The following is a 27421-nucleotide window of genomic DNA, read 5'->3' on the forward strand; positions in this document are numbered from 1 at the left end:
AAAATTGTGTAGGGTGTAAATCCCAATGCAATTATGATGTTTTGCCTACCGAAGCTGTGCTTGCTTGTTCTATGCAATGATTTCACCTTTTGTTTAACGCTTCAAACCACTGTTTCTGATTTCTGACTTGTGCTAGTTTGTACCTCAAAGCTGGTGAAATGATACCTCTCCAAATCACACAGTATATGAATCTCTGCAATATTTTAAGATTTGTTAAAGTGACACTGTTAGCAATGAGTCCATGAAAGCTTCTGGTGCAGCTACAGCTTGCAGTCCATTCCAGTTATTTTTAATTCCTACAAATACACTCCATATTGTGACTACTGTAATGGTTCCTAAGCAAAATAGTACTTTTTGTTTGTTTGCATAGTGGAAAAGTTCTGATATCCTACTACTACAGAGCAGTGCTAGACAGAGACCAAGGACACATACTATCCAATCCAAGGGTAGCTGTGCAATCATAGCCATACCAGACAATTTTAGGAATAACAGATAGGAGAGAAAGGGCCTCCTGGGTAAATCCAAGCCTGAAACAGGTGATGTTTTTAGTGGGCAAAGTTCAATGTATATGTCCAAATAAGGGGAAAAATTGCTTAGGAATAATCATAATACTAAAACGTTGACAAAACATTCCTGTTTGCAATTACTACCCATTTATGAAAATATATCACACTAAAATTACAAAGTTCTACTTTAAAAAAAAGTACCAGTCACAAATATCTCAAAGTATAAGATTTTTAACATTGTTATGGCAGCATAATTGGACACGGGTCATGGAATATAATCAGATAAACGCCAGACAAGTGTGGAATAATGCAGAACAAAAAACATACAGCAAAAAAAAAAATTGTCTAGAGGAATATAACTTCTTTTCACAAGGACTAGCCTTAAGGGGATTACTGCTGTTCCATCACATAGGAATATTCTCATACCTCCAGAATTCAGTCATTAAAATAAACAATTTATCTCCCTAGATTCTTTCTACAGTGAAAGAAAATAGACATGGTCTTTGTGGGTGTATTTCAGATAGGCTTTTTCAGGGACCAAACGACATTTAAAATTCAGAGTTGCAATCCTTCTTTTTCATTATTAACAATAAATGGAGTCTAAAAGACTGGTATCCTAAACTTGGGCAGCATAATTACCTTCATAATTGCCACAACAATCAAGAAAGACAGTTCCTTATCAATAAGACACTAAATTATAAATAAAATAGCAGCATAAAATCTTAGTTATCATAACTGAAATCAAAAATCTTGTTCAAGAATTACTTAAGATAAGAACAAGGAGATCATTACTAGGTTCCAAATAATAGCCGGTTATAGATTAACATCAGTATATAAGATCAGGTTTTAGGTACTTAGACATCAGATCTGCTGATCAGAGTGACTTGGATGAGGACAACAAAGCAGGGCAATAAGGTTATCAGACTTTTCACATATAAAATGTCAGTCTTAGCTGAGAGACTATATACAATTTGCACATAAAAACTGTAAAAAGAAAAAAGAGAAAAACAAAGAAAAGCATAAATAACTGATATACAAACTTAAGAACCCAGAGGAAGTTCAGTGAATGCAGTTTCCTTGTTCTGTCCAGTGAGCAACACCTTCAGCTATTAGAGGCTGCATTCTAAGTAGTAAGACATTTTTAACATTTTGGTTCAAAGAAATAAGACAGTTTAAAGCAAATCTCTCAATCACTCCCCCACTTCCAGGACTTGGTTTGGTGGCAGAGCAGTGTTGATGCATGTGAAACAGGTTCCTTTCAGAGAAACTAAGCCAAAAATTCCTATCCACGTGCAATGTCTTTCACCCTCGACAGATACATACAGGTTCAAGCCAATAATTGAACATATATACATACTGAAGATGTCGTGTTGTTTAACAACTTCCTGGTTTACAAAGTATACTTTGCTGAGGAAAACTTGACAGGGAAGATAAATACATACATACTGAAGTCCAGGAAACAACACTATCCAGCCTGACGAAAAACCTCAGATATGCATACAGTGTCAATATACAGGCTTTGGCACCAATGCTTCAGTCTGCTGATTGGCTCCTATTGCACTAACTGCTTGTTATGAAAGACATAATCTAGATACTAATAAAGATACTATCACAGGAAGATTAGCTATTCTGCAATTAGAGGACAAGGACCTTGTAAGATTTTTTTTCTCCAATTATATTTACTGTTGAAGTATGTGGATAATAGTCATACAAACTATAAACATTTGTAAGTGACAGCTATGTTCACAAGCAAAGAATTTTTATAAAACATACACAAAAGTTTTCTAAGACTGTATTTATCTGGTGATGGGGCAGTTGTATATCTTAGCAAGTAACTGCCCTATAAAAACTGGACATTGATTCATAATTTGTAGTATAACACAAATTATGGTGATGTTTTAAACAGTGAACACTACCATGCTTCCATTCACCAGGTTCTTTTTACCTAATTACCACCTTCCTGAAAGCAGCAGGGAAGGAGAAAATCCTAATCCTCTGTTTCAATGGCCAATTATTCAGGGGAAAAAAAAAAATCAGATGTTAGTACAGTACAAAGTCTATTTATACTTAGCAAATGAATATGATTGTGCTTAATGATTATCCTGAAAATAAAATTAGGATATAAAAAAGAGAAATATAATTTAATATGTATAAATAATTTCACTATTAGGAAACAACAAAATATCATCTCTTCTAACACAGGTTTTAACAAAAATTCTAAAAGTTTTCAGTAATCTCTCTGAAAAAAGGGAGAACATTCTAAGTTATTAGAAGAAACTTGTGATGGCATAGTGACAACACCTGCAAAAAAGACTGGGGAGAACTCTAACAATAGATACAGCTGAGAAGGACTGCAAGCTAAACTGCCAAAGGGACAAATATCTGTTATATTGTTTATCTTCCTTGTCAAGTTCCCTCAGCAGAGTACACTCTGTAACCAGGTTGTTTTTAAACAAAACAACAACAAAAAACAAACACAACCACCAGCATGTAAATCAAAGGACTTAAGGCTGTAGTTTGAAACAAAACAAAACAAAACAAAAAACCGCCACCACGTTATTTCCTTCCGTGGTCAAGACTAAGCTTCCTTTAGAACAAATGAAGGGACAGCTGCCAGCTAAATACTAAAAAAAAGAAAAAAACTTTTTTCTTTAAGTGTATTAATGAATGCTCCAAATTAGAACTGTGTAACCATTGGGAGCGGAGTTTCAAGAAACTAAAAGCCAAAGGATGCTTTGCCATCTTCATGCAACTTCATGCATTCGCTGTTAGTGAATATTCTGCTCTCCTTCACTGAGTGTGCTGGTTGTTGATGGAAAGCTCCCTTCAAGAGAGCAATTTTTAGCAGTTGTTGACATGCCTGTCTCTTCTCTGCCAGAGCTCTAAACTTACCCTTAATAAAGCAGAGCACGAGCATGTAGAGTTAAGTTCGACCACCTTGACATTTAGACTCTAAAATCAATGTATCTAAACAAACAACTGGAATTGCTCTTGATATTCTACAAGAAGTGAAAGAACCAGGAGTGTTATTGGCAGCGTATTTTCCCACCGTGTGAAACACAGAAGTGAGCAAATGCAGAATACTTGCCCGATAGGGTACTTTTTTCCTCAGAATCCTGAGCATTGCACCAACGCAAGGACTTAGTCATGTGCTATCCAAAGGTAGGCCCCTCTTCCCATATTGGAACTGCAATTTGCCACAATAGAGAAAGCTTTTGTATAATCTTTATAAGCTTCCAAAGAGCCCATAAAAATCAGAAAACTGAGTAATCAGTTGGCCAAGAGGGAAAAAAAATCTGTTAAGGTATAAGTGACACATTTACACACTGAGAACTGTCAGATTTACGAGAAACCAGACAGACCCATCCCAGCCTAAACAACCAAAAAAGATGAGAACCATCAATCCAAAAGTAAGCCGTGTTAGTAGCTGACAGCAACGGAATATGGTGCCCCACTACTTTGGAGAGTTCCATTTGTTTGGGGGGGGGGGGTGGATGGGAGGAGGGGGACAAGAAAAACATGCAGTAAACTTTGAAACCCCTGTCCCTTTAAAAAGAAACAGGGCTTCTACTTGGGTAATCTGGGGTTATACCAAGGACACATTGAAGGGATACATTAAGTTTCCATTGATAATACCAAAAACTAGATACTATACTAAAAGTTAAGTATACACAAAACCATTACGCTCAGGCTAAAAAGATATCCATTACAATTCTTTGACTAACAGACTAGCTATTTGGAAGGCTGACCTACAAAAATGTTCTGTTTTTATATCTGAACATGAGCTGTATATTAAACAGTATATTATGCTTCAAAGTACATTCTGCTTTCACACCTCTCTCTTCTCAGAAGACTGGAGTTAATCCACCCAATAAAGAAAACAGCTTTAAATACTTTTTTCATTTAAAAGTCACAACTTTCCTGACTTTTTCTGACCTGAACCAACATGCAAATCAGTATTTGTGGAAAATGTTCATTACTAAAAGCTTATTAAGTTTGTCTAGCTTTTGAAGCAGGCAAAACAGGTATATTCCCATACATCAAGTGTGGCAACAACAAACCAACCTGCTGCCAAAACAAGAGACTCTTCACTGTCCTAACACACACATGCAAACTCTGTGAAGACATGTAGTATTCTAATTTACAAAGCGCAGGTTCCATACAACGTAGATAACTAACAAAATAAGAGCTTAGCGTTAATACTGAATCCAGACATGTCAGATGGAAAAAACAGAAGTCTATGAAAGCACCATTGCTGCTGACTGCAGAAAACAGTAGACAGACTGTACAGAACCAAACCATTTCTTAAGTGCTTCTTAAAGGTAGGCAAGGTCTCTGCTCTAACAAACATGAAGAAAATTGCATGTAAGCCGGAGTTTATGGTAAATCACAGTAGCATATGAAGTTGAACATATTTGAAGTTGCACATAAAAGAGCATCTCATGATGAAAAAGTACTGGTGTACCTGGTTTAAAAAAAAAAAAAAAAATGTAGCACGTCTTGAAGTTCAAGGCGGCAGGGATCAGGCCACGCTCTAGCGACTGTTGAAAGAAAAAATGCGGTGGTTATTTACACTAGCTTCTTCTTAACACCATAATGATCTTGCCTATCTGAAGCTAACCAGAGAATTTTACAATTTTCAGTTTGCAAGTTTACCATTCCTGAAGTTGTAAGTTGTGGTAGCAGGATTGCATCTAAAAGAAAAATCCAAGTGCTTTTGACACTTTTTATTATTTACACAGGCTCAGGAAGTCAGAAGGGAATCACTGAAGGATTTAATTTCAAATAAAACTACTCACTGAAAATCCAGAGTAAAACGGTGAAAAGTCGGTATGAATTTATATTAACTACTACAATATTATATTGAAAAGACAGTACTATTAGTAATATAAATTGCTCCAATTACAAGCAAAAATCAGTCCCTCATAGAAAGGGAGAAGATATCAACCTGCTTAATTTGAAGCTATTCAATCTTTCAGTTCATAAAACAGGAAGATATGACTTGCGCTGTCTTTAGGACAATGAGTCCTAATTCCAATGATGATTTCTAAAAGGTAAAGACTCCTGACAGATCATTTATGCTTTGCAACAGTTAGTTTACTAAACAAAAAAAAAAAAGTGGGGAGCTGTTTTCCCCTCTGTCACCTTTGACTATGGTGCATTCTAAAATACTACAAAAAAAAATAGTTCTATGTATATTTTAATGCATCCTACACAAAGTCAAACACTTTAAATACTGACAGATCTGAAAAGGAGTATCAGTGAGATGAGGTTCTTAAAGAATACTTTATTAATATCATTAGAAGTTGTGGAAACAACTTTCTTGTAATATAAAGGCACAGGGAGACAGTTTTGATAAAATATTCCAATCAAACAGTAACTTACAGTACAAAAAGACAATTTTAATGCACATACAAACCCCAAACATCTCATTCAAAAATATTTCACCAAGTGTTCATCAATAATAATGGGCAATGACTAAAAATATAAATTGTTATTGTACAATACATATCTGATAGGTGCAAACAGAACAGGATTTATTGCTTTCCACAATGTTTTCCCTGTAGTATTTTTTTTAAGTTCCAAATTCCTTTTATAATTAGCTTTAGTAACTTATCCCAGAGGGAACTAAACCCCAAACCAAATCTATTAGGACAACCTGGCAGTTACAGAACTGCCTCAAGTAGTAACCAGAAATGGCAGTGTTTGTGTTAAACCTTTTAACAATCATACTACACTCGCTCATCAGGAAGTGTGGTGGATGGTATTTAAAAAAAAAAAAAAAAAAAATCAATTTTAGTGATAAGATAGGATAGCGTTATAGTGTTACCTAGTCTTAAGGTTGTTTTGTTTTATTTTCTTCAAATAAGTGGATCATGTTATTTAAAAAAAATTAAAGTGAACCCTCTCTGAAGCCTTATGCCAGAGCAAGTATGTAAAGTAGTCATCAAATGAGGGGAAGGGAGAAATGAAAACTAAAAGCTGCATTGGTCATTCTGACTTCTGAAAACAAGCAAGGCAAGGGATTGGGAGCAAGTTAGGTCTACATATGCAAAGAAGTTTCAAAGTGAGAATTTAGAATTCTAAAATATCCTTAATACACTCACCTAAATCATTTAGAAAGAAAGTAAAGGAACACTTTGCACCTTTACATGGCTGCACCTTTTCGGCTTTCAGAAAGGGGCAATGAGTTCACCATTTTCTTCACCTTGCCCTTACAACAACTTGGTAAAGCAGCAGTTTCCATCACTCTCATGACGCAGCATCTGAGAGGCATACTGACTCTACCCATTGAAAGTAGGGAATGCCACCTTGCTCGGAATTTTTAGCTTGTAGAGTTTTATACAAGCATACAAGACTTCTTCTAAGACTTTTCTTCATTACTGTTGCAGGAAGAAATATGCATACATTTCCTAGGAGTATCTTTTTATAAATAAGACTTCAGGAAAATGAAGCATTATAGAAGTTAAAAAAAATAAAAACAAGCTTTGAAGTTGATTCTTGTAGCAGTAATTGAGGTTTTTACAAGAATTATAGTTTACAGGAACTACTTCAGATTTACACAAACCTCAACAAGCCAATTTTACCTGCACTGGGAACAGACAGACCTAATTCAGGAAATGGTGTCTAGAGTGAGTAGAGCTTAATCTATTCTGTTAAACCAGAAGATGAATATTCAGTAAACCTCACTACACTTCAATTCAACAGAATAGGGAAAGGTGTAAAACAAACTGCTAACCTGCTAGACATTTTTATTCAAATTAGGGTTTGCTTCTAGTATCAGCAAGTAGTTTTAGAAGTTTTTTCAAACAATCAAGGACCACTGAAATTTGAACTTTGAGAATTAACCTCACTACAGTATATCATTTTTTCTTCAAGATTAGATTAGGGACTAACAAACAAAACCATTGTCTTTGGTTTATGCTCAGCTACACTGGACTAGTGAATTTTTACTTTTAGTCAAACTTCTATCTTCAACTTATATTCTTAAGATTCTCTTATCCTAGTCTCTCTCCAATCCTCAAATTATCTTTGTTAAAAATGAGAGTTTGCTCATAACATGGTTCCCTGCTAAACAGTCATGTATATATACTGGCATGAAGGGTAGAAATTTTGTACAGTAATTACATTAAGTGATATCTCCAATGGCAGAAATACAAAAGAGATCAAATGAATATTAGTTCGAATGACATTTGAGTTTATGATGATCTTAAAAAAATACACAATGTCTAAGCATAGTAAAACACAGTGTAAAAAAACCCTAAAATTAGATGGTAAACATGGGAATCCTGCACTCACAGTAGAAACATACTGCACAGCATTAATATGAAAGCCTGTTAAATTCAAAACAATGCAGACAGCTAGATTTACCTGTATGTAAATGCCACTTCAAGGTGTTTAAACAAACACAAAAATGAGACAATGACATCAGGAAAAAGGCCTTTAAAACAGGCCAGTCTAACTTGACTTTCCAAGTAAGAACACCAGCTTCACAAAACTGTGATACTAATGCAGTTTTATGTAAAGTACCCTTTGACACAGCTCAACTGACAGCTTGTATCACAGTCTTTTTTTGACCTACCCCCTTTTAAATAGTTAGGGAGAACAGTCAATAGTAGCTCAAGTTTTAGTTCAGTAAGTACCTTGTCTGTTTGCAAAGGAACATTAAAACACCATAAAATTATATTTTTATGGTATTTATAAAACTGATAAACTAGTCTCATTTTTATTTTCTCTTCTGAATACGTAAGTTCGAGACTTTATTTTCTATGTGTCTTTGCAATAGTGTTCTAGCCAGTGTTACAAAAAGCTTTCCACTGTGGACTACCTCACATTATTACTCAGTTGTGCAAGGTATTCACGCAGTTCTTTTGCGGCTTGGAATCTGCCATATCGCTTCTTTGGGTTGGCACACTCATCCAGCAAGGCCTCAAGTCGGCCGTCTTTGGCAATGTCAGCAGGAGGGTCATGCAGTAGTCCTCCAGAAGTACCACGCCACGTGGCATGTCTCGATAAAAGGTTCTGACAAATAGCGTAATAATTGTGGTCCACAGTGACACGAGCACAAAGAATCTCTTTTGAGAAGGACAGGCAAGCTTCTTTATCACAGTCATCAAACTTGCTTTCATACCACACATCCCAGTTTTCAGGTTTATCTGTGAAATATAAGACAGTAAAAGGAAAAAAAATACTGTGTGAGAGAGGAGGAAGGAACATATGCACAGCTGTACACAGTCAGAAGCTCAATACAAAGCAAACTGGTAATATTTAACATATAAACCAGCTTTGTCTGGATGCAATCTGAAAAGTTTTAGTTTTTAAGATTTCACCTGACTGATATGCCTTTCAGCTGAAACAGTCCTAGCAGTATAAAAATAAGGGAAAAGATAGAAAGAAAGGATAAAATAGATGGCTAGACAGAGGGAAGTAAAAAACAAAAACAAAACGAACAAAAAAATCCCACACACCATCACAGAGAAAACAAGAAATCCACATTCGCACTCATACCCAGAGGGAAAAGTGAAGCACAAACAAGTACAAGAGAATGATTCACAGCTGGAGTCAAGAGAAAAAACAAACAAACAACATGATCTATTGTAGCAACAACTAGATTTGGTTGCTCCAGTTGCCCCGGGAACGAGTACTGGCAAATGGTCTGCCAAAGCACAAAAACCCCGATTACAAAGTAACTGCCATAAACTTCTGAAACACTATCTTCCAACGTCTCACTTCAGAGATGTAGTTTCTAAGTCAATATTAAAAAGCGGATGCATTATATATAATATCTGAAAAAATAAAATATTTGAGCAAAACAAATTATATTTATGAGCACAGAAAACACTTCTTTATATATAAAGAATAAAACTTTAGCAAAGTTTCAACCTGTAACCACTAAGATACTAACAAACACAAATACAAAACTGAAGAACTTGAGCTCATATTTTACTGCTATAATGCCTTGGTTTTATCCTCCAGCTTCCTCATATCTGAAAATTGAGTGCCCTGAACATTCCCAAAAGATTGGAATATCAAGTTCAATTTCTTTTTAAAGCTCATAAGAATTAAGCCTTGTAGAGTTAGAACAATTAAGTTAGCATGGAAAACCAAAGCTTCCATTGTTTGTTGCTATATACATGCCAAAACTTCTAACAGGAGATAAAATAGTTGACTTACCACAAAGCCTTCTTTAACTGAAAACCGATTCTACAAAAAATACCTTGACAATAATGAGTAACTAAGCCTGAGAGCTCCTGATGACTTGTTACTACTTTCGGACTGAAAAATTTAAATGAAAACTTTCTTCCTAAATTTTTTGGATTACTGACAGGTTTGAGGAGTTGTCCTTTTCAGGGAGTCTCGTAGTTCTGCAAGTCTCTTTTGGGACTGATGTACACAGGAAAACGTACCAGTTTTTGGTAGTCTCTGGGCTGACTATTAGTCTACTCATTTATGGTGCACTGAAAGCAAGTCTAGAAAAAAAAGCTACTGAGGGATGACTGCTAAAACTATAAAAATATCACGTAAAATTTGTACAATGAATGGCAAACTCAAAATGGAAAAAAAGCCAACATCAGAAGAGTGGGGAAAAAGGTGATTTAAGCAAACGCAAATATGATACCCAACACAAGTAGGATTAGATATTTCACTACACAGTGTCATCGGACAGGATGTACATATTCAAATATCTAAACAGGCGTATTAATCATTCTAGACAGACTAGTAATGAAACTTTTCAGGAGATTAAGTAAATCAGTATTAAATATTAAGATTATACTAAGACTGAGAACTTTTTTGTATTATCATTTGTTTTCTGTTTTCTTAGTTAATTATTAGATTATAAATGCTGTATCAAAACCCTAATTAGATCCAACTCGGTTTGAGAGCCACACAGAACCGATGCAAGTGTGAAACTTTCAAGATCCAGCTTCTGCAGACACTATTTGCTCCTAGTCCACATACACATCAGTGCTTTCAGAGTTCATTTAAACACCTTTGCGACCCAGCAATTTAGATGTGCTCCAAAAGTCAAAGTCTTAAGTGATATTATTTTAAGAGGATGGAGGAAAAAAAAAAAAAAAAAAGAAAAAAAAGGTGAAACTTTGTGTGGCTATAAGTACTAAAGTAAATGTACTGGATAATCAGTGCATTGAAAAGGTTTCTTGATGTGCTCCGATAGTTTTAATCTAAGTTCCGTGAGAATGCATAATAAGTCTAATAATAATAAAAAAAAAACCCACACACCTTCCTTGTAGAAGAGTGCATGAAGAGAGAACGTGGTCTTAAAATTAATTCTGCAACACAGGATATGAAGTCTATTTCCGAAGCTTAAAAAATATCCATTCACCCAAAGCAAATTGGAATCCCTTAGCCTACTGCCACAAACTCCTGCAGAATCTAAGGTTTCATGTTCTGTATTTCTAGCATTTAGGTTTGTAAAGTTTTCTGTATAAGCTCAAAAGAAATATAAACCCACACAATGCCACTTTGTCAAACACCTCTCCTGTTGCTGCTGCTTTGAGCTTTTTACAGTTGACAAGAAGATGAACAGATTTTCACATTTCCAAATTGGAAACGGTACTAAGATTACCCGTTCCTTCAGTTCCATTACTGCAGAGCAACCACTTGAACAACTGAACCAGAGGCAGGCTATGTAACTATGGGAAAGATGGCACTCTCTCTATTTTCGTTAAGATAGAGCAGTCAGTCAGGCCATGCACCTGCCTGCCATCCATCCGTCCAAGTCCTCCTCCCCCGCTCCCACTTAAACAGGAATACAGAGACTAGAAGTATATGTAAATCAAATTCAGGTAACCTCAACACTTTGTAAAATTGACAAATTAGTCAATCTAATTAGTAGTCTATTTGTCACACAAAGCTAATTAGTTGTAGAATAAAGCCGCTATCACAAAATGGGTTTTAGCAACTATATATACTTTAAAAAGAAATTGTGATTACAAAGAAAGAAACAAGAGAAATAGTGGAGGGGAGTGGAGGGGAAAGGGAGGGAGAAGACACTTACTCTGTCTGATTAATCTTTTGTCTGCTACTAGAACGTTTTCTGCATCTACAATGATAACTTTCCCATCTCTTGGTCCAACTGCAAAGTTATCAAAGCTGACATCAAGGAGGTAGAGTGCAAATTCAAAGTCATTATTTGTCAGCTGCTCAGCTATTTCCATTAATTGCCAGGCCAGATCCACTCGTTTCTCCCACGGTGCATTAAAGTAACTCCACAGCTCTTCTCCAACGTAATTGACAGCCACCATTCTTCCACATGCTCCTAAGTACTTTGCGAATGGCCAACCCTCATCAGACGGAAAACTCTGTATATTAAAAAAATATATATATATTTTCATTAATACAAAACAGCTTATATTTTAAAAGGCTGTGCAATAAAATTTAAGAGAAAGACCTGTAAATATCTATCGATATGCACGATAAATACATTTGGATATACTTCTAAGATTTGAAAGGCAAGAAAGAACAACACAACATATTTATGCAGGCATGATATCCTAGTGAACTACTAATGTAAAGGGGGAGAGCTGGATCTAAGGTAATATATAATTATAAAATATATCTAGCTTTTTACATATTGTGTATTTTTCAATTTCATTAACTGTCTTTTTTCTACTGGTGCTTTATACATATTTGTACAAATGCAAGTGTATTTTCTGCCAAAATGATTTTTCAATCTCATGCTTGTAATAAAAACCAATTTTTTTTAAGACTGTAATTTTAAAAAGTCAAGTTACAACTTTTCCTGTTTTTCACCCAGTTGATTGGATTCTCATTGAGGATCCTCTCACATGAAGATCTTGCAGAAAGGAACACAGAAGAAACCGAGGTATGAAAAGTAGTTCAGGGTTTTCTAAGCCTCTAGTACTCCTTAACAATTCATCTCTTGATGAATTGCCATATATGTACTTGTGTGCATGTATGCATACCTGTATGTGCACAGGCATTATACAAGACCACATAAAATTATAACAAGTAAAATCTGTCTCCATTAGCAGTTTTCTTGGAAATTAATGCAAGAGACCGAATATTAAGAACATATTACAAGCAATAAAAAAGCATATTTTTGTATTTCAGTTGTGCTGAATGTGCCCCAAAACCTTCACCATGAACAAACACAAGCATTTAAAACGTATCCTCCATACTACGCATCAGGAAGAAATCTCAGAAATTAAAGATTAAAAGCCTCAAGTTGTAGTATTTAGCACTCCTTAAGGACATAAAGCACACTAATTTTAACTATTAGGAAGTATCACTATTTGCACATGCTATCCTTCCTCCTGCACTACCCCACTATCATGTCACCAGACGACAACTCAATCAACTTTGCAATGATAATGTAGCAAAAGCTTCACCACATGGGTTGAATTGCAGGAGGGTTTCAGTTTGAATGGGAGCTCTAGACCTACTAGAATATATGACAGCAGAACGGTTGTGGTAAAGAGAAAAAAGAGACACTGGAGGGAAATGCATCAAGTAGCAAAACAGATCTGAACGATAAAACACAGTCAGGGAAGAGCAGCCCACCGCTCACCCATCTCTGTGTGCATCCTATCAAATGAAAAAATTAATAGAGTGCCTACCTACCCAATCAGCATAACCCCAGGATTCACATCTCCCTTACGACAAATCTAAGTTTTATCCATCTGTGCTTCTTCTGATAACAAAGCTTCAATTATTTTATTTGAAGGACTAGACATCAGATAACTCTATGCCAAGGTTAGAGTACTGATGTTGGTCAGAAACACCAGAAGTTCTGCAAAACACTAGGAACTATATGGCATATCCATCCCCAAGAACTAATATTTCTTCCAGAAATGCAAACAGCAAAGTTAAAGCTACATTTGATACAAACACTAAGATGACAAATTTAGTATCAAGAAGCCCCCCAAAACACAAAATAGATTTGCTTAGATCATGATAGCCCATACAATAATATGTCAAAAATGCGCATTCCAATCACTGCTCACAAAACTTGCTTGCATATTTCACTAGTTTTCTGTGTAAGCATGTCAGGAGCCAAGTATGATTAAGATGACTACTAATTGGCTTCTTACCTAAAAGTTTATTGGATCGATGAATCCCCTAGCATTACTCAAGATGACACTTCTTACGGATGCCTTCTCTACTTTTTAAAATTCACTGCTGGTAAACACACAGGAAGAAAAAGCAAAATAAGCAGCAATAGCTTCTCTTCGTTGAATCTGATTTCTAGGATTTCACAACAGTTGCGGGTTTCAGGAAGCAACAAACAAAATCCTTCACAGAGATTCTCTCCATCTAACAAGCTATTTAATTACAAAATGAGATTCTTAGTTCCAAAAGTTACACAGACAACTACTACTACTAATGAAAAGCTTTACTGAAGCACACTACCACCCCTCTTCTGGATGGTCAACACAATTGCTTCTGTGGTGCAACTTCTCCCAGAAATTCACAGGCAGGTACTATTCCCTTCTCATCCACTGTGAATCATTATCTGAAGAAGTTCAGAACTATACAGAGATGTCTATGAAACAGTAAATAAGGTTCTTACTGACAGTAAGACACCCCCCCCCCCAAAAAAAAAAAAAAAAAAACGAAACAGAGTAAAGAAAGGATTGGAGCATTCCTTTCCATTTCTATGACACAGAGAGTGTAGAAGTTCCCTGGAACACTCCACATGGCTCCCACTTCACATCTCCAGCACAGAACAGGAGAAACTCCAGACTAGCAAACTAGTTCACCTGACCTACAGCATGCTCATTTCTGTCCTCTTTCTAATGGTCCTTAAGACAGAGAGGGAAGCTTCAGCATAGAAGTTTCTGCTCTGGAAGCACATTCCTTGCCAACCACCTCTAAGTGACTCAGAGCCCTTCTTCGTTTTCATTATCACATAATCAAAGTGCATGGAAGAATTATTTAATCTTATTCCAAGTATGTACCTGTCAAATGATTGGGAACTTCGGTCTCTTCCCCGCCATGCAATCAGAAGTACATGGACATACTTCCGATCGCATGGCGGCGAAGAGGCCAAAGCTCCCAATCCTCCTACCTGTAAGGGCAGTCCTGGTTCTAAACCCGTGCATCTTCCAGCATCACTGAATTTTTCCTCTAATAAAAATAAAGTTAGCACCAAAGCTTAAAACAAATACTATCCCAAAACCATAGAATACTTAACAGAAGCTAATATCATAGCATACAAGATGAGTATTTTAAGAAGTTCATTTTAAACAGTTTTACACTATCTAGCTGCTCTCATCAAGAAGTTGTTTACAGCTTTGTAGCTTGCACAAATGAAATATGCTCACTTCTGCAATTAAGTGGCTTTTATTAATGGGGCATGACTTAATGGTCATTAAAATACTTCTCTTTTGATATAACTAAGGCATTCAATAAAATGCTATTGAGGCCCTGATTGAGCCCATAACTAAAGTTAAGGCTCAGTATCAAGTTAAATTATATTTAGTTTCCAGGAGTCCTTGCCTTGAAGTAGTTAGGAACATTATAATTTGTTCATCTATGCTTTTAAAACTATTTAATATTTAAAATTAACTTTCAGCATGTATAAATACTTATCTGTTAACATTAATCAACAGCTGGATTCTAGAGAAGCTTAGCATCTGACCCTGACTATTCCAGCTCAAGACAGAGCACTATGGAGCCTGCGAGGTCTGTTTGGTGTTACATAGCCAAGTCTTGTATACATGCTATGTTTGAAGAAATTAAATTCATAATTAAGATATATTGTTGACTCAGTTTGTCATCTTTATGAAAACAGCCATTAAACTAATCTAACATTGCCATAGCAAGAGCAGAAGACAATTTTAAGGGGAAAAAAGTTATATTTACCATTGCAAAGAGCCACCTTTATCCTGTCCGTAACACTTAACTATCATATATTCCTGGCTATAAAAAGTGAACATTTTAAGAAGTCAGTATCCTCTTGCGTTGGTCAAGAAGACATCAGACCCACGGTAATTACAGAATAGCATTAAAGTTTTTATGGTGCTTTATTTATAGCACTAACAGATTTCTAAGTATCCGGACTTCTATTTTAATCACCTGATCCACCAACACAGATATCTGGTCATGAAAAATCCTGAGAATGATGCAGAAATCACTTGATCTTTTTGAGACCAATACGATGTTTTCAAGCTGTGATTCAGTAATTGAGGAAAATTTAATCTCTCTCACTCGAACCTGCTATGCAATAAGCATGACACTTATCCAGTCTTCAGCTTTTCATCTGCAGACTTCAGGCCAGTTTATGAAAGTGGTAATTAGGGCCAAATATCCACTAGATCATGCCAAGTGAAATGACTCATTCCACAGAAACAACTTAAGTTTTTTATTTGCTTTTTTCATGGTTAGCAAAGTAATTTTCCAACAAATATAAATGAAACGTGCGCTAATAGTGTTACTTCTTTTTTTGTACAAACAGGCCAGTAAAATGAAGAGTTTCCATCTGTGGCATCAACAAACACCCCCACAATAAGATTTCATGCACTTATATCATCTCTGTGTTCAGTCTTGGATCAAAACAAACCAACATGCAAATGAACAGAGATCAGAAGGATGTTGTCCGTCAACTGAAATTAATTATTTACAAAGGAACATGATGTTTCACACAAAAAGCAAGAAAGAGTTATCATAAGTGACGACATTCAGAGAACTGAATGACTAGGATCAGGCAACACATACACAAATTCAAAATATTATCTGCCAGTGTCTACCAGGAAAAAGCCTCCCAGCTTTTTGTCAAGGATCACACACACACGTGTGCCTATCAGTTCTACACTCAGCCAAGTCTAGTTTATCACATCGCTAGATTACTGTCTTACAAAACAATTTTATATCTTGGAGAAAGTTTATCTGATTTCACTTTCCAATGAACACAGGTTTAACTGAGTTCACCAAATGAGCATAACATTTTCGTATCACTGCACTTTAGCCATGTTCACATTTTAGGTATGATTTTGGACAACATCTAACAATTTCTAAAGGAGAAACAAAGCTATTCTAGCAATGGCTTGATTAGTGTCTTTCGTAAGAGCACAAACTCCACCCTGTTCCTTTCCTACATCCCAGTCCTCTTCTGTTCATACTTTAGGAGAGAGGCAAAGGCACAAGCTGAATCACAGCCACTCGAATCTGGCAAAGGCCATGCTGCCATTGAGGGGAAGGTGGCCATCCCTCCCAACCTGCCAAACATTCATTTCAATCCCCTCCATGTCATCAAGAGAGTGACACAGCTGGAAATCACTTTATTTGCTGAGCTGGGGTTCAGCTGAATCAGTATCCTGATCCAGCTCATCACATCACCACATAACGCTAGTACTGACAAAAGGAGGGGAGATGGCCTGCACAGCCGGTGCAGAGAAGAGGAGAGGGATAAGGGGACCATTCCCTTCCAGCAACAGCACGGATTTATAAAATGGATTAAACTGATTGTGCAAGTACAGCATTAGCCACAACTGTATACTGATCTTAAACAAAAAAAAAAAAAAAAAAAAAAAAAAAAAAAAACACACACACAAACACACACATGTATTATGCTTCCTGTTGTGTATGTGTACACCGAATTTCATTTCACATAAGAAATTCTAGGAACAGTTCAGTTTGTTTAGAAGGAAACCTCAGCAGAAGTATAATATCTGCATGCCATAATGTAACACAGATATATTTATAAGTCTGTGGCCATAAAAAGATCTTTTCACAACAGGAGTACAAGGAATCCTGCCAACATCTGCACATGTACAAACAACATCTCTGTTCTGGCTCCTTTCCATCTGGCATGTAACAGCCACATCTACACTTCATTACCCAAGTCAGTAGCTGAAGAAGGGGATAAAAATATGTACAAGTGCCCAATTCACCAGTTTTATATTCACACAGTGAATTGGACAAGAATATTAATTGAAGTGCAGATACGTTATCTTTGTAAGCAAAGATTTGCAACTTTTTGTGCTGTTCTATTTTGAAAGCATTTTTCTAGATTGAATTGTAGTTAACAGGAAGATCTTTTCCCCCCCATTTTAAAAAGCCAGGAAGACACAAACACTAGTTTGTATGACCATTAAACAGGGCTTCCATGAACAAGTTACATTTAGAAGAAAAAGCTTAATAGGTAGCTGCCAAAAAATCTCAAACTGATGTATGAAATGAAGGGCATAGGTCTTGTTTCAACTCCAAAAATACTAACAGCATAAAGATTTGATTAGATAGTTTTGTACTTGAATATACTATCGAAGACTATTTAGAAAAATCTATACATTTGACAATTCAGATTAAAAACACCAGGCTTTTGTTCAAAACTCAGGAACAGCTTTTTGATAAAAGAGTCTACAATTCTTACACACCCATTCACATTTTATCTGTGAATATACACCCAAATGCCTTGGAAACCACAGAAAATTAGGCTTTTAGAAGTGTTTAAAAATACAGCAGTGGACACTGAAAAGCTATAAACAGGTAGCTTAGTAAGTTTTCCCTCATTAAAGAAATTGCTATCTTTCTCTATTCATAGGGCAATATGTATAATGATCATTCAACATAAAGATGGAAAAAAGTAAACATGAGAAAACTCCAGCTACCTCCACTTCCAGTGACACATAGTCCAAAAAATATTTTTGATACCCTAATTCAAGTAGCTACATGACATCTCTCTAAGCAAAACTCAAAAACCTAAACAAATCCTGTCAAAGGGACAAAAGGCATTTTGTTCCTGAAAGAATTATATTGCCTTTATGTCTTAAAAAAGAAAAACAAAAAGCATACTTTAGTTTCAGAAGAAATATTGAGAATTAATACGGTGAATTTATCATTTCACTCGAGCATAAAAACACACTAATAGTTCATTTGTCTTCCTCACTCCCATCTGTCTAAACATGAAACAATACACGAATCTGCCACTGGTTTTGAATGTTCAGAGCTGTGAATTACATTATGTAGTAAAGGCTTGAAGCTGCTTGAAGTTGATAAAGCTTATTGTAAGTCTGCAATAACCAAAAAAAAAAAAAAACAGTCTGAATCAAACTCTTTAAAGAATACTGTTAACATAATCAAACCAATAATTCATCTTAATAAAGTCCAAGAAAAGACAAAAGAGTTTAAGTGACTACTAACACCTTTAAGCTATTGTTCCACTGTAGCATTAAAAAACAAAAAATCCTTTCCATTACAAAGACTGCTCTAGAATTTGCTACATCACTACTAATTTTTCTATAAAGTCAATTCCATCACACAAAAAAAAAAAGAAAAGAAAAAATCCACACACATATACAAAGAGCTACATCTTACATACGATGAAATTAAACAAGATTCCAAAAGCAGAGTGGGGACTTTTCTTACTGCTCATCATGACCTTGAAGGCCTCGATAGGAAAATTACACCCTTTGTGACACCTTTGTTAAAACCATGATACTAAACTATGTTTGCTGAGGCACAAACTGGCACGACAAGTGGAATTTAAATAATATGCTCTTCCTCAAAAGGAAAAAATTTAGTTCTCTCTCCCAGAGTAGTGTTGATTCTGCAGTGTAAACAGAAGTAGCAGACTTATTTTAGTCACCAAGGCAAATAAGCACAACTCTGGGGCCACACAGACTTGGAGATCAGACTTTACAAAGAAGTCTTTCAGATCTAAAGGAGGTTAAAAAATAGCCTAAATGCAGATGCTTTCTTTTATTAAAATGCAATTTAGGATATATATATATGCAAACATATTTGTGAGTGAATGAGTGAGTGAGTGTGTGTGTGTGTGTAACAAAAAGAATTTCACTCACAACTGCATCCCAAATCATTCTGTTCAACTGCAACTCCCAGAAAAGTTGAGCATATGTGCCCCCCCCAACACACACACACACACACACACACACACACACACACACACACACACGAGCAGATTAAATTTAATGTTCAGAATATTAGTGTTCCCCACTGAAACTAGGTTCCTTTAGTTTATTTGAGTTTGAGGCTTTTTTTAGGTTTCAAACAGTTACTGCATACAATTCATACCAACAAGTGGAAAATATCAGGCTTAATTTACACACCATAGAACAAAAACATGTAAACAACTTTAAACATAAACCAACTTAGAAGTTGCTCAATAATTAAGTTGCCCATACATATAGTTGAAGTATGTTATTTCTTCATACAAGTTAATGGATAATGATTAAATGCAAGAGTAGGGAGGAAAACTGAATGCTGCAATTGGTTGTTACCTATTCACACTAGTGTTTAGTTCAGCAACAGATGCTGATGATCATTATCTACTTCTCATAGGCTATGGGTTTGGGATATATCACTACAAAGAAATCATAGCAGAGATGGCCTACATCTACTTTTAAAAATTTTCAAAATGAAAGAGACTAAAACAAAGCCTCAATTACTTAATTCAGGAAAAAAAAATACTATTCCCCCTCCACAACACATGTATACAGAAGTAAATGGATAACGTAGATATTTCAAGGTTCATAATATGGGGCTAACAGACCTTTTTTAATGTTACCTGCCCAAAGTTACAATTTATCAGAAAGATTTCTACTTAATAAGTCTATACAGTGATTTCTCAGCAGCCACTAGATTAAGACAGACATTCTTCATAATCTATATCCTCAATAGCTTGAATTTCTTCACCATTCCAAAAACATTCCTTTTACTTTACTTACACTCCTTTACTTTGGGAAGGCTTCACCAAAAAGAAGGATGAAAATATTTTTGATCAGTTAAGGAAAACAATTGAATGGGATAACCTCACAGGTACTAGCCACTTCTGATCTAACACACTCATTCATATGACATTGCAGAAAATAACTCTTCAGTCTTAATTGCAGTCAAATCAGTGAAATACTCAAAATACTAAGCTTCTCAATTTTAACTGGACATAATAATTTTTAGTTTCTTCTTTAAAGTTTGCACAATGGAAATTCAGGGACAGATGACAAAGTGATCTCCTTTCCCCAAAACACTTACAAGCATGTAAAACAGTAATCAAGAAAGACTAAAACCTCAATTTAACACCTAGAGTTTCAATTCAGAAAGCAAGGGGTTTATATTATCTTTTATACAGGTGTCAGTCAAATGATTTAGTCAAAAAAAAAACCAAAGAAAAAAAAATCACAAGATGTGGAAAAAAAAATCCATTTACACAAGTAACACTTAAAAGCCATTCTTTAAGCCTAGTTTATTTTCACTGTAAAAAAAATAAATAAAATAGTCTTCAAATAGAAAATAAAAGTTTACTCTATGGAACTAATTTGGGGGGGGGAAGCCATCATTGAAAGTGATCTTGATTAGACTGCAGTGAATCTCTAAAATGGAATAATATACAAAATTGTAGACTATCTAAAAGCCACAAATCAATTAGAGAACAACATGATATACTAATAACAACGGACCTCAGACAGCTAGATTTAACTCTTTCGTAAAGATCAGAGAAAATGGTCAACATTTTGAAACACTAAATACTGCTTAATATGTCAAAAATGCCAGTATCTGTATACACAGACACTTATAGCAATGCAAGTCCACTAGAAGACACTTCAGATAGCCTAGATAACCAACTTAAATCCACTGCTCAGTATCTAATACAGCAACTATCTGTTCGGAAACACCAAGACCGAGTAATGAGGAAAGTTTAAGAGGCATCAGGTATTAATACTAGATAGCATTCTACTCGTGGGTTTAAAATATCACAGAACCACAGAAAATAAGCTACAGCTAGATTAGTGTTACATGATAAAAACAGAAGATAAATAACAGGCAAGAAAAGTTGCCTACTCACTTCTAACTGAATTATATATGGATCAGCAAAATAATTTTCTACAATTGACTAAATTGCTACTTTGAGTGAAATCAGAGCAAGAAACCATTTCAAAGAGATCACAGTTAATGTTTTAATATGTGTATACCAGATGCCAATTACCTTTCCCAACACAAAAACAAACAGAAAACCATGACATGAACAGAAAACAATAGAATTTCAGGTTCTGCAGCAACAGACTGTTCATGGAGCCTAATTATACAGCTGGTCTTTAGACAAGGAGCAAGGATGATCAGAAGCTGCAAGAAGAAGGAAGCCATTAGCTCTAAGGATTTGGAAAGCTAAACACATATCTGAAGGAAGAGCAATGAATTACACAATCTATAAAAAAAGAAAAAAATCAGAAATTTAACCAGCTTCCATATAGGTTTTGGAATTTTTCTTAGAGTCAGAAAAATAAAAATGTTAAACACAATTTACAATTTGTATGTAAAGTATGGGTTGCTAGTTTCAACAGTTCCTTTAAAGACTCTTCATTTTAAACAGACTTGGAGGGAAAGTACAGTTTCGTTAAAAGCTACAGTAATAGACAATGTTACATTAACACATTCTGGATACAATTATAATCACCTTCTACAGGTTAAAAAAGACAACATTGTTTACAAGCATTTTATTTAAAAAATGCAAAGTTTTTCCAGACTTTGAGTATACTCAGAAAACAAAGCAAACACTGTCATTTTAAAAGTTCATCTGGTTTACACCAATACAGCAGTCAGTACAAAGGCAAGACTAAGTATAGCAAGACCAGCTCTATCTGTACTTACGCAACAACAATTAATAGAACATATGGCTCAGTATTGCTAGGACAGATGTAAACTGTCTTTTAGAGTTAACTAGAAGATCTTCGGGGCAGGGGGGGGTGGTAAAGACAACCATTTTTACTGAAAACTTAGTTTTCTAATTCAGAAACAAGTTGTCACTTCAGTAGTACTGTGTTCTGCCAGTGACGGTGCAGCCAGTTTCTGACCTTCCCGGACAAGGTGTTCTCAGCTCTGCATGGCTGCATGATGTGGCCCAATCACGGCAGCTACGGTGGCACAACAGTGGCTCAAAAAGACATCTGCAGAGGCTCTAACCGTGAAATACTACAGACTGATATAGGCCAATGAAAGAGCTCTATGGAAAATAGCAGATATTTCTACAGAGTGTTTAATCATTTCCCCAAATCATTCTGTTGAACAGCCTTATTTTTTGAGAAAATCTTGTCAGCAATTAAAAAAAAACTGAAGAATTTATGTAAGAGTTAAGAGACTAAACACTGATCTTAGCTTCTATGGAAATTAACAATAAGCAGCAAACATTTCTGGCTCTATAGAAACACATTTATGTTTCTAGTTGCAATGATGACACAAATGCAAGATTTATCATGCTACTTCATAAAGCTGAGCAGTGTTAATTACATGAGCCTATGTCATGGTTAAGAGAGAAGAAGTTTCTCCACTACAATTATTCTTAAAAGAGAATCTGGAAGGTGGATGGTTTATAGAAAGTCATAGGATAAGGATAAAACTGTACTTACAACATCTAGGTTGCTTCTGTGGATTCTTTAAGAAGTGACACTACAAGGAATCACATTACACTCAGTTTGTAAAGCTCTTTATATTTTAAGCTTTACAGTTTCTTCATAAGGCAACTTTGGCTTACCTATCTTTGCAAATGTTGTAGTCATCCTGTTCAATTAGGACTCAGATGCCATGAGGAGATCCTACCCTTTCAGTGATTCCCACTTAAAATACCCTATTTTCCATCAAATAAGTGGAAGAGAACAGCAGCAATTTTGTTGCTGCTATTGTCTGAACAAACTGTTCACATTTACCTGAAATACTGGTTTAGATACATCAGATTTTGATTATAGATCAGAACTTAATTTACTAAAAATATTTGCCTTTATATTGCAGGAGAGGACTAGTAGAGAAAAATGAAGGAAAGGAAAAACCCAAACCTATCAGAACTTAAATCATTCACACTTTGAGGTAAAAAGTTTTCTTCAGTCCTCTCATATAGGTTGTTTCATTCAAATGTGAATTCAGATTAAAAAAAAAAGTGTGAATGGATTTAAGTACCAAATAGTTTAGTGAGATTCTGTGAAAGTAAAAAATCATATTCCAGTACTCAGAAGAGATGTAAACAGTAATAAAAGCATTAAGAAAAATGGCAGAAGGGACTGAATTTTTCAATGAGTACATCTATGTAAATTTATACAAATGGAAGTAAAGAATGTTACAGGAAAGTCATCAAAATGCATATATATTAGTGTTAAAACTACAATAATTAATCTATACAAAACTCCTTTTTCCTCTTGTTTATAGCCTTGTAACAGTAGTATATCATGCTACAGGATAAAGCACAACCTCAAAACTTACTACAGGAAAAGCTCTCAGGCAACTCTGACAGAGTGCATTTCATAAGCACTGCCACTTCAGGAATAATCCACACTCCAAATAAGCTTCAAGCTAAAGTCCCAATCTCTGATTTAAAAACAAAAAAAACCACACACTTATAAACTACTAGCTCTACCAGCTAGTTACTAGCTCCAGTAGATGACTGAAGTGACTTTTTCCATTATAAATCAAAGATCGAGCTTTAAATTCAGTGTCTAAACTTTTACATTAGATTGCTCCTATAAATTAATTAAATAACACAAAACTTTTGCATTCTGAACAATGAGAATCTAGAAGTATTGCCACTTCTAAACCAAAAACAAGACCATGCATGACAATCTTAAAAAGTCACACTGGCAAGTACCAAGAAAAGGCAAAAACTGGAAGTACCCTTCCTTGTGCCTTCTGATTACAAGTGAACACTATCAGTAAAACGCATTAAAGAAAAAAAAGTTTAATTAAAATCCGATTCTTCACGCAGGTTTCCTCTCTTGGAGGCAGCTATTTTTAGAAACCCCCTCCAGGTCTCATTCCCATATGAATATCTGTCCTACTCAGTACTTCAGACATTACACTCTAAGATATTTTAGATATCTTACATATAAATACAACCAAAATTCTCAGTGGCCAGTTATCATCTCTGATAAGAAGATAACTTCACCTCTCAAAGTATACCTTGCTGTTGCAATAGCCTAATAACACAACTATCCATTTCTTACGTGTTTTTCTGCTAGAGACTGAGAAGAATGGAGTGGTATATTACAGGTAATGCAAATGAGAAGAGTTAATACAGACTCATATGAGTCTGTATTAAGATATAATTTCATTCTCAACAGAGGTAAGAGATACAAACCTTCAGTACCAGTTTCTAAAGATTTTTTTTTCCCAGAAGAGTGTTCATAAAAGTCAGAATACATTAACTTTAGGTGCTTTTTAAAAAAAGCACAAAGCTGATCTGAAGTTCCCCTAATTTTTTTCCAGAGTATGCCTACATATCCAAGTTTACAAGTCTGTAAAACACGTTTAATTTTGACAAAAAGTGACAGAGAATTTTAACGGACTCCAGACAATAGGCTGCCTTGCTTCCCACCAATTTGCCCAGCTCTGCTCCTCAGCAGCACCTTGGGCAAGCAGAATGCTTGCAAGTGCTACGTCCAAAGATTTTCATGTCTTCTACAGATTTGCCTGACAGCCTCAGGGCTCATCTACAGCTTATCAAGAAGCTAACAGCAATCAAGGCTCTTAAATCAACCAGCGTTGCCCAATGCTTTTGGTCTATCAGGCAATAGTAAATGCTGCTACTATCCCATATCCTTTGTAAAGGATACATTACCCCCACAAGCTATGAAGAAGTGCATAATACTGCTTTCAAGCCAACTAGGTCTATGCTCTATATGTTGCAGCCTGTATTCAAATCAAAAACAAAGCTGTATGAAGATCAGCCAAAGCAAATCTCTGCTCAGGGAATTCCCAAATACAGTCAAAGCAAGGAAATGCTCTTATTTAAGTGGAGTTTCCCTTTTCACTGTGCTCAGGAGCAACTTCACTGCAAAATGGGAGAGACACAGTCTACCCTAAGTACATTAAACAGCAGACTGAAAACTTCAAAAACAAAACCCCAAAACTGTATGTAGGGAGACTGACGGGCAGAGGGCATACTACCCAAACAATACGTTTTAAATTGAGTAATGGTACACCTCTCCATAAATGCATTTCTAGAAAATGCACTTAATAGGTGAATTTGCTGGAGGGTAAATCCTACAGCATTGTTTTTGGGACACTTGATATTTCTCGACTCTCCCACTAGAGAAACACAAGCTGTTTCTAACTAATCATGTAGTGATACTTTCAAATGTATTTGCAAATATTCTTTTTGGCATACATCGGATAAAGACAAGGATATTTCAGTAGTTAGACAAAGCAATTCTGAGTCCAAACTTTATACACTAATGGCATGCTTGGAATTCCTTCAGTAGTGTTATGAGCTGAAATGTAAAGGAGGGGGAGGCATCGTCCAATCCAAGTGTGCGTGAATATATACATACATATATATATGGAAGAGATGTAACTGAATGGTGCCATAGAATACAGTAGTTTCCTACAAATCTTTTCATCTAAAAATCTGAATAAAATCCAAGTTTTACAATACATATTAAAGCACATATTCTTGTCTACCAAATTGCAACAACACATAACCAGTCCTCTTAAAGAGCATGAAATACTGAACTTACGGAAAAGAGAATACCGATCATTTATTTGTCACTCCTTCAGGGCCTTTATCTGTCACTTCTTTATCAAACTGCAAGATTCTGACTTTTTACCTCACAGAACAACAGAAGTCCTGTTTAGTTCCCATGAAGCCTGCGATCCCGTACCTGAGCCCGTTTTTGAGGGGAGCACAGAGTCGTTACAAGTCCCTACCCACTTCCTCTTAAACCAGACCCTAAGAAACCGGCCAGTGACTCCCACTGCGGCCTAAGAACATATATTATGGGAGCGGGGCCAGGAAACGCCGCCAGCACCTAACTGCGAGGGGTGCGAGCCCCCGGAGCACCCCCTGCCCCACGGCGGGCCGCCAGCCCTGCCCTCCGCAGCGGCTGCTCCCTTGCCACCTCCGCTAGGGAAAAGGCAGCTCCCTGCCGGATCGGGAAGGCAGGAAAGATGGAGAAAGAGCTAAATCAGAGCAGCACTGCGGAGGAAGAAGGAGAATCAGGAAAACACAGGCGAGCCTCACGGCGGGGGGGGGGAACTAGAGCTGCGCGCCCCAGCGCGGTGAGGCGGCGCCTCCGGCCGGGCCGGCTCCGCCCGGCGGCCCCCAGCCCTCCCGCGGCCCGGGGGCGGCCGGGGCGCCGTACCTGCAGCACCAGCGGCTCCGGGTTGAAGGCGAGCGTGATGAGGAGCTGCATGCGCTCCGAGTCCTTGAGGTTGCGCAGCAGGAAGCTGCCCGAGTCCTTGGTCTCGGCGTAGCGGCGCACCAGGCGGTCGAGCAGGCGCTGCGAGGGGCAGTGCACCAGGTCGGACCAGCCCTCCACGGCGTCGGGGGTGAGCAGCCGCACGTCGCCGTTGAGGCTGGCGAACTCGGTGGCGTGCAGGGCCTGCAGGAGGTCGCAGCGGCCCCTGCCGGTGGCGCGGCGGCAGATCTTGGTGTCGATGTCGGCGAGCTCCTGCGCGGAGCCGAGGCGCTTGAGGACGACGCGGCGGCTGCCCTCGCGGGGCTCCCCGTAGCGCGCGAAGTACACGTTCTTCACGTTGAAGAAGTCCAGCAGGCGCAGGCGGCCCCAGCTCTCCAGCCGCAGCTGCCCGTTGAGGAACTTGCGGCACCAGCTGGTGCCCCAGCAGGCCGGGCACTTATTGAGCTGCAGGAAGCGCCGCTCCGACAGCTCGTTGCGCTGCAGCGAGGCCAGCAGCGAGTGCGTGTTCAGCACCAGCGCCGCCGCCAGGCTGCCCAGCACCGCCAGCTTCACGTAGCGGTACAGCCGCCCCAACTTCAGCGACACCAGCCGCAGCATCGTCCCGCGCCGCGCCGGGCCCCCCTCCCGCCTCCGCGCTCGCTCGCTCGCTCCCCGCCCCGGCCGCGCCGCGGCTCCGGCACCAATAAACTCCCCGCCTCGCCGCTCGCCCGATAAAAGGCAGCCAAGTTACTGAGGGGACGGCGGGGAGGGGGAGGGGGAGCGGCGGGGAGGGGAGCGGGAGGCGCCAAAGGTCCGCCG

At 37.3% G+C, this 27421-nt stretch overlaps 1 protein-coding gene and 1 long non-coding RNA gene across 2 annotated transcripts; both read right to left on the reverse strand.

The window, feature by feature from the left end:
- Window positions 1-5773: 5773 nt before the first annotated feature.
- DIPK2A (divergent protein kinase domain 2A) lies at window positions 5774-27421 on the reverse strand. Its single transcript, XM_026101680.2, has 3 exons — window positions 26567-27421; window positions 11527-11830; window positions 5774-8662 (listed from the first exon to the last, which is right to left on the reverse strand). Exons 1-3 carry the CDS (start codon window positions 27218-27220, stop codon window positions 8331-8333), a joined length of 1290 nt encoding a protein of 429 aa, XP_025957465.1. The 5' UTR covers window positions 27221-27421; the 3' UTR covers window positions 5774-8330.
- LOC135329169 (uncharacterized) lies at window positions 15832-26559 on the reverse strand. The gene is made up of 2 exons (XR_010390496.1): window positions 22850-26559; window positions 15832-21569 (listed from the first exon to the last, which is right to left on the reverse strand). It is a non-coding gene; the product is annotated as an uncharacterized LOC135329169 (long non-coding RNA).

This window comes from Dromaius novaehollandiae, chromosome 9, assembly GCF_036370855.1.
Source record: "Dromaius novaehollandiae isolate bDroNov1 chromosome 9, bDroNov1.hap1, whole genome shotgun sequence".
Classification (NCBI taxonomy): domain Eukaryota; kingdom Metazoa; phylum Chordata; class Aves; order Casuariiformes; family Dromaiidae; genus Dromaius; species Dromaius novaehollandiae.

Bases quoted from the DNA above. Each gene is read 5' to 3' on its own strand.
- DIPK2A (XM_026101680.2), bottom strand. From the start codon at position 27,220: ATGCTGCGGCTGGTGTCGCTGAAGTTGGGGCGGCTGTACCGCTACGTG. The intron at 11,831-26,566 runs GTACGGCGCCCC...TTTAATATACAG, and splicing joins CGGAGCCGCTGGTGCTGCAG to AGTTTTCCGTCTGATGAGGG. The intron at 8,663-11,526 runs GTAAGTGTCTTC...TATATTTCACAG, and splicing joins CAAAAGATTAATCAGACAGA to ATAAACCTGAAAACTGGGAT.